This window comes from Urocampus carinirostris, chromosome 11 (assembly GCF_059441175.1).
Source record: "Urocampus carinirostris isolate Australia breed hairy pipefish chromosome 11, RoL_Ucar_1.0, whole genome shotgun sequence".
Classification (NCBI taxonomy): Eukaryota; Metazoa; Chordata; class Actinopteri; order Syngnathiformes; family Syngnathidae; genus Urocampus; species Urocampus carinirostris.
The window spans coordinates 42,194,737-42,207,617 of NC_142359.1; the positions used below are offsets into that span (position 1 = coordinate 42,194,737).

The window sequence follows — 12,881 nt, forward strand, 5'->3', positions numbered from 1 at the left end:
CAGACTTAAACCCATCCGGAGGGACAAGTACATAGCACTGAAACAAAGCTCAGTCTCACGCAAGCACTGGTTACTCCCATCTTCCTCGATGCTTGCAAGACATGGACTCTCACAGCAAAACTGAAAGGAAAATCCAGGCCACAGAGGTGTGATTCTACAGGAAACTTCTAGGCATAAGTTACTTAGCCCACTTATCCCAGAATTCGATATCCTTAGAGTTTGGGAAATTTTTAATCCAAAATATTTCTAAACAATAATCACTTATGGATATAGTATCTGATGAGAACTGATAATTGATTAGTTTTCCATCAAATGATTAACGTTGCGCCCAGTGGCCACAAGGTGGGTCTGATGGACGGGTCATTTATTTCCAAGAGGATACAGTAGTAGTTCTTTTCAGCCCCCCCACTGGTGTCCTCCTTGTTAAATTGGAAATTGTGAGAACACTCCCTCTCTTCTCCTCTCGTTCTAATTAGGCGACTTGTTTCATAGGAATCCCCACCATTGGTGGCTGCCTTGTCGGGAAGCTCAGAAGGGGATAAAAGTAACTCCCCTGCAGAGCGTCTTGGGTTTATGTAGAGACTGCGGAGAAAGAAAGCCGACGGTAAGGTGACGCCGCCAACTCGGAGGCTAATGAATCCAAAAGTCGGCTGTTCAATACTGACGGTTAAGTTCGTCTTAACATGCGACCCGTCTACCTCACCTTTCATCTCCTCAAGCGGGCTCGTTCGCTAGCGTCATGGGGGTCGGTCCAGAGAAGAAGAAAAAAAAGAAAAGGGAAAAGCAATCTGATGCCTTATGAGAGGCCAGACGTGGCGACGATGGTGGCTAACAAGCTGTCCATTAAGCGCTAACTTGCTTCGCTATTTCATTCACTCGGGTTCTTTGAAGGATTTCGCTTATTATTATGTGTCTTAAAAGCACTGTATTGGATTTTTTTTTTATCTTCATACTTACTGTAAATTATGGACTACAGGCTAATCATTTATGTCTAATTCTTACATTTTAAAAAATAATCAGCGGGGAAATGTCTCAAAAAAATTACACACTGCCATGATCAAGACACTCCTTTGCAGACTCTTAATAAACTAGCGCATAAGTCAATAAAAATCAAATTTGAGTTAACATATATGCATGGCTACGACAAAAAAATCATTCCATATAAATGATTGGAATCTTTTTAACAAGTAGTCTGCTGATATATTTGAGTGTGGCAGAAGGAGGTGACTAGGTGAATAGGGTATTATTTTCCTATGGGACGAAAACTGTTAGATAGATAGATACATAGATAGATGGATAGATGGATAGATGGATAGATGGATAGATGGATAGATGGATAGATGGATAGATAGATACTTTATTCATCCCTGTAGGGAAATTCACACTTTCAACAGTCTCATTGTTGTTTATTAACAGATTAACAGGTTGCTCTTGGGGTGCTTTGTTGTAGTTCAGCCACAGCGGAGTGACGTCACACGCTAGTCCAAAAGTTCGTTGTCCTGCGACAGATGGAAATCTTTATGCCTAGGGATACACCACCTCGTGTTAGCAAGTCCACCTCCTCTCCGCTTCCCGCAGGCTTTTGTGTCTCTGTCTAACAGCGCTGTAGCTCCGGGTGGCTCCATATTAGCGTCCGGGATGCTAGACGTGACCCACGTTTCCGTGAAACACAGCAAACTGCACTCCCTGTGCGCTTTGATGTTTTTCACCAGCACAGCCAGTTTGTCGGTCTTATTTGGTAGAGAGTTCACATTTACCATGATTACGGACGGTAAGAAGACTTATAACGCCGCTAGCCGCTTAGCTAGCTCCGGCTCTCCATCCACGATAGGAGCCCTCATCACGCCGGCACGAGAATTCTTCAAATAAATGCATTTTTGCGCGTTAAAACTCATGTCCATAGGGTAAAAAGTAATCCAAAGAGTAGTTGTCAAACGGGACGAAAAGCACCAAACATAGAAGCAGACAATAAAAACAATAAATCACAAAAAGTGCGGGATAACACCGAGCTGCTTGAAAGGCTGCCGCTCATACGTCATATTAGTAAAAATGAACCCAATAATTAGTCACCTGCTGCAAAAATATTCCAAAATATTTAGCTGACACTACTTGTTGGAAGGATTATAATAATTTACGGCGGCGCAGTGGTTAGCGCGTGTGCGGCACAGTTCTGAGATCCTCCTGTGGGAACCTCCTGTGTGGGTTCAAATCCAGTTCCCGGCCTAACTGTGCGGAGTTTGTATGTTCTCCCCGTGCTTGCGTGGGTTTCCTCCGGACACTCCGGTTTCCTCCCACATTCCAAAGACATGCATTTCAGGTGGATTGGCCGGTCCAAATTGTCCCTAGGTGTGAATGAGCGAGTGAGTTGTCTGTCCCTGTGTGCCCTGCGATTGGGTGGCAACCAGTTCAGGGTGTCCCCTGCCCACTGCCTGATGATTGCTGGGATGGGCTCCAGCACCCCCGCGACCCTACTGAGGATAAGCGGTGCAGCTAATGAGATGAGATGAGATGATTTTTGGAGCACCCCTGCATATATGGTAATGACAGTTTAATTAATATTGTCTGTTGCTTTAGTTGATTGAATTGAGGAGTGTCTTTATTGCGGCACAATGTTTTACTTTCTTAGGCATTTGCCTGCTGATTCTGCCAAGACTGTGATCTCACTTCAATGGGAGTCTAGTTCATCCATTCATGCGTGTCATCAACTAGATGACGAGGCATTTGGCTACTAAAGTGGATCGTAGTTACTTGCACCGTTCACCCTCTCTTTTTTTAAATAAATCACTTTGACATTCAGAGAACTTGTCAGAAATCATGATATTTTTTTTATTAAACATACAGATTTCCCTGGTACACACCAGTTGTAAGACAGTTGCTCGGCACCAGCCTAGGCAGACGCTGGAAACAAGCCGCCAGACGAGGCGGTAAGCGCTGCCGCGTCCGAAATCACGTTGTTTAAAATGTAGGGGAAAAGTAGCGGCTTGTAGCCCTGAATTTACGGTAACCTGAAAGTTTGACATTTATTGTCATAATTTGCACAGAAAATATTAGACTCTGATAACCTTCAAACTAATTATTAGTTCTTGCCCAGGTTTATCAAAAAGTCATTGAGGTCTCGCAATAATTCCAGTAGCATATGGCCACTAACAGATTTTAGCTGAGGGACTGGCATTTTAGTGGCTTTTTTTTTACAAGCTCAGATGCTGGCGATTATGTGCGGCGCTGGCAGCTATTGTTCAGCGCATTAACTCAGAGAGCTAATTTCTCCTCAATAATAACTTTTCCTTGGAGTTTTATTTTCTGAAGGGGAGGGGGGTTGCGGAACGTGCCTACCAAAGTGTTTTGCACCCCATATGTTAAGTACCGCCACATCTTCATTATGCCTCAGCAGCGCTTTGATTTCAAGCTGTGCCGCGTGGTGTGCGGTGAATGCCTGCCATATTCACTTGCTGCCAATTCTCAACTCTTGTCCTGCCTTCCTTTGCTTTTCAGGTCTGTTCATCCTATCCACCAAAAACATTTCCCTCGTTTAGATGATATCTGACTCGTGAAAAAGAGTTACCAGTCATACAAGTTACATCGTGAGCAGTGTTGGGCAAAAAAAATCAATAGTTATACTCAATACTTCTTTCAAAAAGTCAACGAGGGTATTCATTTATTAATCTATTCATTCATTCGTTTTTTTGTTTTGTTTTTTTACAAACCAATCCAAAGTGAAAAATTGGGTTGTTATGTTGAAGAAAAGTAGCATTTTCTCACAGGTTTGCCCTTTTTTGAGCCAAGGCACCCGTTTTAACTTTTCTATTCGTTCATTCATTCATTCATTCATTCATTCATTCATTAATCTATTCATTCATTCATTTATATTTTTCATTGTTTTTGACATAATATTGACTAACCAAAGGTGTAAAACTATATTAATAGCATTTTTTAACAGTTTTGCAACATTCTTTATGTCAAGGTTGACATTTCATTCATTCACTAAATATTTCTTTTTTACAAAATATTGACCAAAACAGTGTAAGTTAACTGTAATGTTTGACGCCAAATGTAATTTTTTTAATTTACAATTTCGTAACCTTTTTATGAACCAAATCATTCATGAGGCAGACCATTGATTTAACAATGATGAGCCACTAATCTCATTGACACATTTTGAAGATCCTAAAGATTCTATAATGAGAGCTTTGGGATCTTGCTAATCGGTCAATCTGATCCAAAAGTCTCGATACTCAAGCTAATCCGACACACGTGACTTCGCCCGGCAGATGTTAGGTTGACTATTATTACAAAAACATGGCTTGGGAATTATTCCCTCAAATGCCCGATTCTTCTTTCCCATTGTTGTCTTTCACCTTGATTTTATTCTTCCTCTTTTAATTAAAAACTACGATAAAGCCAAGGGTGCTGTTAAGGATCTGACGTGATATTTTTATTCTTATTCTCTGTTCCTGTCCCCCCAGCCAGCCCGACTCCAGCATATGTCCAATTAGGCCTGAAAGGCAAAGCGGAATTGTTGTGCCTGTGATACGTCCCCGCAGGGGGGCCTGTCTGAGCGCCGCGCTGGAATGCCTCTCGCTTTCTGATCGCGCCGTTTATGTTGAACCAGAAAAAATGTTGGTGTCATAATTGGGGTTTTTTTAAGGCTGGGGGTGTTAAAGGGGAGCCACTTGAAGAGAGCATGTTTCCCCTGAGCAAAGTGTGTTGTAGTACGGTTTTGCTGGCATGCCAACACGCGGGGAAGGGGGGAATTATACACACATACTAACATGGTATTTACTGTTAGTGTGACAATTACTCAATTGTAACTGGATGGTTTGCCGCCAATTCACATCCATTATCTCAGTGTTTCTCAACTAGTGGGTCGCAACCTTATAAAACGATCGCGGACCAGTTTTCAGTGGGTCGACGGCATTTGCCTTAACAAAATAATGCTAAGAAAAGAAAATAACTGAGGGTCCACGACACTCCCTTACGATGGTGATAATGCCCTGCAAATTTGAGTTGACACCCTCAGTTTTATACCAATCGTAAAGTGTGTTTATACTGTACATGAGCATGGCCAAACATAGATACAATGGAGAATATATCAGATATTGATTATAGTACATTGAAGACAATTTTTAAAAGTAAAGCATTTTGGTTACCATTTAAATGCTAACTGAGCATTAAAAAGACAATGTGTAATATTTGAACCATAAGGTGGAACATTGTGTAGTGCAACCGAAAACAAGTGCTAAAAGCACAAGGAGAAATACAAACTACTCTGACTCAAAGTAAAAAACAGGTGTCCTGTTTGTTTTCTTTTTTTGCCAAGCCTTTCGCAAGCGTTTTGTTTTCTTCAAGTACCTGTAGCTGTAAGATGCCTCATAATTGTAGTGATGCTCATGGTATGTCAATTATATGCAAATTTCTCAACCTGCAAGTACTTTTAAAGTACTTTTAAAACATGCATGTTTATACTGTATGCATTACATGTACCAAAGCCGCCCCTTAAAACGCCAAAAGAGGTCGAGATGACGATAGCCAAGCACTGCAAACCTTTCCCTGAGCGTGAATTTATTAAAGACTGTTGGAAGAATGCCAGGCTGAATATTTGGCCCTCAGACATTTTCTGGCCCCTTTTCTGAAAGGTTTGCACACCCCTGTCTTAAGACCTTGCCTTTGTAGCAAATATCGACAACAAGTTTGAGGCCAGAATCCATTTCTGCCTCTTCTCTCCATGGAAGCAGCTTGCGTCTTTTTTTTGTCATCCCTCTGTCACCTTTCTCAAACTGTACGTCCGTCTATCATACACACAAAAATGAACACACATAAACGCAGGCCTTTGTGCGTTGTTTTTGGCAGCACTAAGCTTTGTACAACCATCTGTCTCCTACTTCTCTCATTTTCTGACTCCCCCGTCTATTCTCCTTCGTTCTGTGCCAAAGACATCGAAGGAGTTTTTCTTCTTCTGTTCGAATCTACGGACCTTGTGAAGTTGCGTGGTTGTCTCCTGGCGCGCGGCTAGATATGGATATGTCTAAACGTGCAAAGAACCTCAACTTTCAAAAAGGGGATACAATGAAAAGGCCAGCTGTTAGAAACTGACCACACTCCAGAGAGTGTGTGTGTGTGTGTAATATAAATTAATGTCAGCACTATACACAAATGACATACATAGACATTCTGTTGAGTAAAGTATACCTAATTTTTTGAACCGAATTACTGCAAAAAACTGGACTATAAAATGCACTTGATTATAATCCACATTCATTACTTTTGTCAGGAAAATAAATTGTTTTGTGTATAAATATCTTTGCCCGCGTTGTAGGATGACATATTTACCAATACAAATGATACACAGAAACGATTGTCAAGGTTTTAAAGACATATCTTAAATTAGTGGTCACCAACATGTTTTAATTTGAGAGCTTCTTTTTTTACTGATTGGCACGAAGGGCTACCAGTTAGATATACATTTCTAAAATGACCTAACCCTAACTTGACATTTTTACTATGTTGCTACTATATTTTTATCCGGTTGTAATTATCAGAAGTTGAGTTAAATAGGCTCAGGCACCAATAAAACATGCCCATTAGAAATCAACTTTCTTGGAAAAGCACAATGACCCATCACTGGAGAGCCATTTTTCAAAACCTACCCACTCAGGTGTTCTTAGGGTAGGGGTGTCCAAACTTTTCAGAAAGCAGGCTAGGTATGGTCAGCTGAAAATGTGTGAGGGCTGACTATTCGGCCTGTCAGTCTTTAATTAATCCCCCCTCCGGAAAAGTGTGCAGGGTTTGGCAATCAGCGTCGCGACCCTGTAGCTTGATTTTGTAGCATTTTAATCTGACTGCGCAGGGTCTTGTAAAAAAGAGCACATGTGCTATTATCCAAGATTATTTTTATCATTTAAAAAAATACCGTATTTTCCGCACTATAGGGCGCACCGGGTTATAGGGCGCACCCCCAAAAAATAGTTTTTGGTCCTATATCTTCCATAGATAAGGCGCACCGGATTATAAGGTGCTACAATGGGAACGTCGACAAAACAGTCAGATGATTCAGTCAAACTGATTACCCCCTTAACTTTCCCAAAGCTTGCAAAGAAGCAAATACGTGTCGTAGACACGTGCGGATGCCGTGTCCGCACGATGTCACTTAAATGCGTAATTTCAAATATCATTCGGAAGGTTAAAGTCTTGGAATTCAAGAAATGCCAACCATTCCTTACTTTCTATTTTCTTTTTTGCTTGCAAATTTACTGTGCATATGACAATAAACACTTGGAATTGAGTTCAATTCACTCAACTCATCACAGCAACATCAAGATTGTTCTAAAACAAGATACCGGGAAAATATAAAGCCGCATAACTCACCTAAGTTCTACGCAATCATGGTCGTCTTACAACCGTGAGTGTAGTAAATCCAGGAGAGTAAAATGTTTACAAATACAGACTAATGAAACATGTTTCTTTATGGGGTACTTTAGCAAGCTTGCTATTCAGTCATCTTTTTCGGCCAATTGCAGGGTTTGTTTTGGCCCTCTAGCGTATCCAAGGCTCCGAATAACTTCAGCCAATAGCGATCGATGTAACGGATGATTGACACATCTTTTTCGGCCAATTGCAGGGTTTGTTTTGGCCCTCTAGCAAATCCGAGGCTCCGAATAACTTTAGCCAATAGCGATCGATTCAAATAATGACAAAAGGAGAGTGACAGGAATGGGTTGAAATATTGACATGTAGCCAATCAGAACACGCGCCAGTTGGTGCCAAAAGAGCGGGCACAGCTCAGTCACATCAGTAATCATGACATTTATTTTGGTATATGTATATTGCAATCACCTGTATTGGAGCAGAGCAGCCTCCAGAATCATGCAGAACATGCGGCCCTCGAGGACTGGAGTGCCCACCTCTGGTTTGGTTAATGTTGCGGCATCATTGTATAACCCGACTAGTTCAAACAGGAGAAAAGTAGTTCCATACAGTTACGATTATACTGTAGTTGAAATAAGCCTATTTAAAATGCTAATGTTTGACCCTCTTTCCTCCCTCCCTTCCTTGCATCCTCAGCAGGTCCAGGGCCAACTTCCACCACTCATGATCCCTGTTTTTCCTCCGGACCAGAGGACCCTGGCGGCAGCAGCAGCCCAGCAGGGTTTCCTCATGCCGCCTGCCTTCAACTACAAACCAGGCTGCAGTGAGTTCTGTTCAATTAATACAAAACAAAAACATTACATATTTGATTAACATTGAAAATATTGAATCTAACACTAGATAATACTTATCAACAACCCTTTTAATGTAACAGTCTTTCCATAGTTACTTCTGTTTTACACAGAAATACAATTTCTTCACTAAGGAATTACAAAAAATGCAATGAATTAAGAAACTTGTGCAAGTTGTAGGTTAAAAACTAACAATTAAATTGTTGCTGAGGTCTATTGTACCTGAACGATCTGTTTGGTTGTTCTGTTTGTAACATATAGGGAAAAATGATGTGAAAATATTTGTAGAGGGCTTCAACTAGAAAACGTATCCGAAAAAAATAAAAAGATTGTTATACAATATTGGGCAAGGATATAGCTAATATTTTAAGCCTCTAGAATCAGTAGCAAGTAGCATTACTTATGGATATCTTAATAATGGGGACTGGCAGAGAGATTTTTTTTATTGTTACTGTATGTCTGCCTAATATAAACTGCACTCTGGTGGCCGTGATCCATTCCCCCAATCTCATCTTGCTGCTAGCTAGGTCCTGGCTGAAGGCACTTTGGTCAGGAGGCGTGCTATTCTGGGCCACCTAAAATGAAGTGCACAGTTGTGGCTCTAATCCATTATCCCAAGTCAACTAATGCTGGGAGCAGAGTGCATTGTTTTCCTGGTTCAGGCCTCTGAAGCATGCCAATGTTTTCTACCTAACATAAACTACACTGTTCTGACTGTGATTGATTATCCCCAGTTGACTATTTTTGAGAGCCGGGGCAAAGAGGGCAAATCTTTGTTATGTGTGGCGTCTCTTTTTTCCATTATTTCCGCCTGAAATATGCAGAAACTGCGCTCCTTCTGCTAAGTCAACTTTTGGTCCAAGCAAGGGCTGTTGGAGCCCATGTTAAAAAGGGAGGCCTACTTTGAAGATGTTTTCATTTTTTCTTGTTGAAGCTCTTCACAATTGTTAAATTGCCTTTCCCAGATGTTGCTAATTACAAACAAAACAACCTCTACTTCTAATCACATAAATTGTACAACTTTGCCAACTGTCTAAATCTGGAATTGGTTACAGCCGCATTCCTTAGTTACGGTAAAGATGTGTGTGCTTTCTTATATACCTTGCTTCATTTCATGATTAACACCAACACCAACTATACTCTAATGCAGGGGTCGTAAACCTTTTTAATGAGTTAGAGAAACATACCATATATTTACAGATTACAGCAAAACCGCTCCCCAGACAAAATATAATTTTTCAGCACATTTTATTTCACTGTGTGAAATAAGATGGTTTTCCACAATGTATGAAATAAGAATAATGCCAGAACCTGTGTCGTGTGTCAACAAATATACCACTTTCAACTTTTCCTTCCAAAAGATACTGTAGATCATTGAGGCTCATTTATTTTGTGAATATTTTTTTCAAAACAAGTTGCAAGCTGAGTTATTTTGTAAAAATGTCACAAAATACTGCAAACCAGTGCACTGACATATTTACTTTTGGTGCTGAGAACGGCGACCAGAGGGAAGTGTGTGTGTGTGTGTGTGTGTGTACATATTTACGCCAACCCCTACCGCTCACCCAATTATATTGCTTTGTGTGTATGGCTGGCGTTTTTGGGAAATACAGTTCTGTGTGGGTCTTTATCATAAAGTGTCTCAACAGTGAATCTTTTTTTAATGATCTCCTTAATTAAGGGTTCCTCAGCGACATACAGCTGGTTGCCTGCCAGTCGCAGGGCACACAGGGACAGACAACTCACTTGCTCATTCACATCTAGGAACAATTTGAACCAGCCAATTAACCTGACATGCATGTTTTTGGAATGTGAAATGAAACTGGGGTGCCCGGACGAAACCCACACAGGGAGAACATGCAAACGCCACACGGGGAGGTTGCGGTAGCTGGACTTGAACCCTAAACCTCTGCACCGTGGGGCTGTGTGATAACCACCCAGCTGCCGTGACACCATTATGCTAGATTAATGACCTATCCTGGATGCATAGTTTTGATTGTATAATTTATGACTGTATTTATTGTACTCTTTGCTTTTTTGGCATTAATTTTTGCGTTTTTGCATAAAAAATGGGAAGGCTCCTAAATTCATACCTAGGCAATAAATGCAGTCATAAAACCTACTTTTATATGTCATTGCCATACATTTGTCAAGTAAGATAAGACATCATGCATCATAATTGATTGTTTCTGGCTTTTTAATTCATCAAGGAATGTCAGCAACGCAAACAATGCGACAAATGTTGTCTTGAATTATACTTTCAAAAGTCCATCCATCCATCCATTATCTGCACCACTTATCATCAGTGGGTCGCAAGGGTGCTGGAGCCCATCCAAGCTATCTTTAGTCAGTGGGCAGGGGACACCCTGAACTGCCAGCCAGTCACAAGGCACACAGACAGACAACTCGCTCGAATCTTACTGCAATATGTATTCTGTGTAGCACTATTTAGTTACTCTATATAACACGCTACAGTGGGCATTTGCACGTCACACTGGGTATTTGTATATTGTATTCTTTTGGCTTTATTATTGTACTGTTCTCAGCTCAGGGATGCTGCTGGAAATGTGAATTTCCCTTCGGGGATGAATAAAGTATCTATCTATCTATCTATCTATCTATCTATTTAAACCTTGGGACAATTTGGACTGGACAATTAACCTGACATGCATGTTTTTGGAATGTGGGAGGAAACCAGAGTGCCCGAAGGAAACACGAAGGCACGGGAATAACATGTAAACTCCACAAAGGGAGGTTGCTGAGCCTCTGCACTGCGGGGCTGCGCGCTAACCACCCTCCCGCCGTGCCGCTCACTTTCATAAGTCATCTGCATAAATAGGAAAGGTATGGTCTGGCATTATGAATCATAAACCATAAAAGGATATCAGGAGCGTCAAAAATATCAAGAATGTAAAGAAAGCATGGAATGCAATCACAAGCCATTTGCAAAAAGATGAAGGATTTTTAAACTTCTCATAAATTGTATATTAAATCATTTGCATAAGTATTGCATGATAATCTAAAATATAACACGCAGGGTCATGAATAATGCCTGCAATGGCCAGCCGGTAGAGATTGGAAGCTGTGTCGTTGCTGTTGTGGACCTTTTGGACTATTTTACAGGCTTGAGGCGTCGTTGCTGTCATGCAGTTTCCAGACAAATTTTAACATGTTACCAAGTGTTCTCTTTTATTGATGTTTACTGTGTTTGTGTACTGTGACCCAATGCTAAATCTATTCCACCCTGGTCATCCTGGAAGGGGGATTACCACTTGTGAGGCCCCTTCTCAAAGTTTCTTTTTTCCTCAAAATGAGGTTTTGAGTTTTTCTTTTAAGATCAGGCGATAGTTTAGAATAGAATAGAAAAGAATAGCAGAGAATATACCTTTATTATCATTGTTACAAAATGGGTTGAACATATTGACAACAAAATTGAACGTGGCACTCCAGTTTCACATTTTACTGAGAGAATTAAACAAACATAAAAGATAATTTACACAATATTTACACAAGAAAGTGTGGGCATGTAGAGGCAGAAGACATTTACATTGGGTGTTTACATACAGTTTTGGGATCGTATTAGTGCAATATGCGGTAGTGCAAAATAGGCAACGTTGTGCCAAGTAAGCATAGGTACGAATACAATTTTACATCTGTATGAGGTAGTGTTTGCAAGAGTTTCAGTTTTTTGTGCAGTGTGTGTTAAGGATGGTGATGGCTTTGGAGAAGAAACTGTCTCTGAGTTGTTGTTTTTTTTGTCGTGTGTGACCTGTAGCGTCTGCCGCAAGGCAGAAGGTCAAAGAGGTGGTGGCCGGGGTGAGAGAAGTCCTTGATGATGTTTTTTGCTCTGCTGAGGTAGCGAGAGCAGGCAATGTCCTCTAGACTGGGCAGAGAGCAAGCAATGATTCTCTGGGCTGTGTTGGTGACACTCTGAAGTATTTTTCTGTCTGCCACCATGCACCGAGCATGCCACACCGTAATGCAGTGTGCCAGAATGCTCTCCACTGTGGCTCTGTAGAAGGACACCAGCAGCTGCTGTTTCAGATGATTTTTCCTGAGCACTCTCAGGAAATGGAGTCGCTGCTGGGCCTTCCCTACCACCGCTCTGGTGTTAGCAGACCAGGAGAGGTCATCAGAGAGGTGCACGCCTAGGAATTTGAAAGAGTGGACTCTCTCTACGCAGTTTCCGTTTATAATGAGTGGTGCTGGGTTTATGCCTTTCCTCCTGAAGTCCAGTATGAGTTATTTTGGTTTTGTGGTGTTCAGTATGAGGTGGTTTTTCGAACACCAAGTTGTCAGTGTCTCCACCTCATCCTTGTACATCGCCTCGTCCCCTTCAGAGATGAGGCTGACCATGGTAGCATCGTCAGCGTACTTAACAATTGTGTTTCTGAGGTGGGTCGGTGAGCAGTCGGAGGTGTAGAGGGTGAAAGGCAGGGAGCTCAGTACACATCCTTGGGGCGAGCCAATCTCATTGTTAGGGTGGGAGAGACGTGGTTGCACAGTTTCACGGACTTTAGACAGTTTGAGAGGAAGTCCATTATCCAGTAGCAAATGGAGGAAGAGAGTCCGAGGTGAGAGAGTTTCTCCACCAGGATCTCCGGGATAATGGTATCGAAGGCTTAGCTGAAGTCCAGAAAGAGCATTCTGACGTAGCTCCCCCGGTGG

The 12,881-nt window shown here is 41.5% G+C and overlaps 1 protein-coding gene across 9 annotated transcripts in view; it reads left to right on the top strand.

The window, feature by feature from the left end:
* The window catches only part of sox5 (SRY-box transcription factor 5), a 190,726-nt gene that overhangs the window by 105,573 nt on the left and 72,272 nt on the right, over positions 1–12,881 (top strand). For 7 of the 9 annotated variants that reach the window (XM_088347757.1, XM_088347758.1, XM_088347762.1 and 4 more), the window contains one exon: positions 8,059–8,185. In XM_088347757.1, the coding sequence (XP_088203883.1) occupies positions 8,059–8,185 (127 nt within the window). The remainder of the gene's footprint in view (positions 1–8,058; positions 8,186–12,881) is intronic. The other 2 variants (XM_088347759.1, XM_088347764.1) reach the window with 1 other exon arrangement.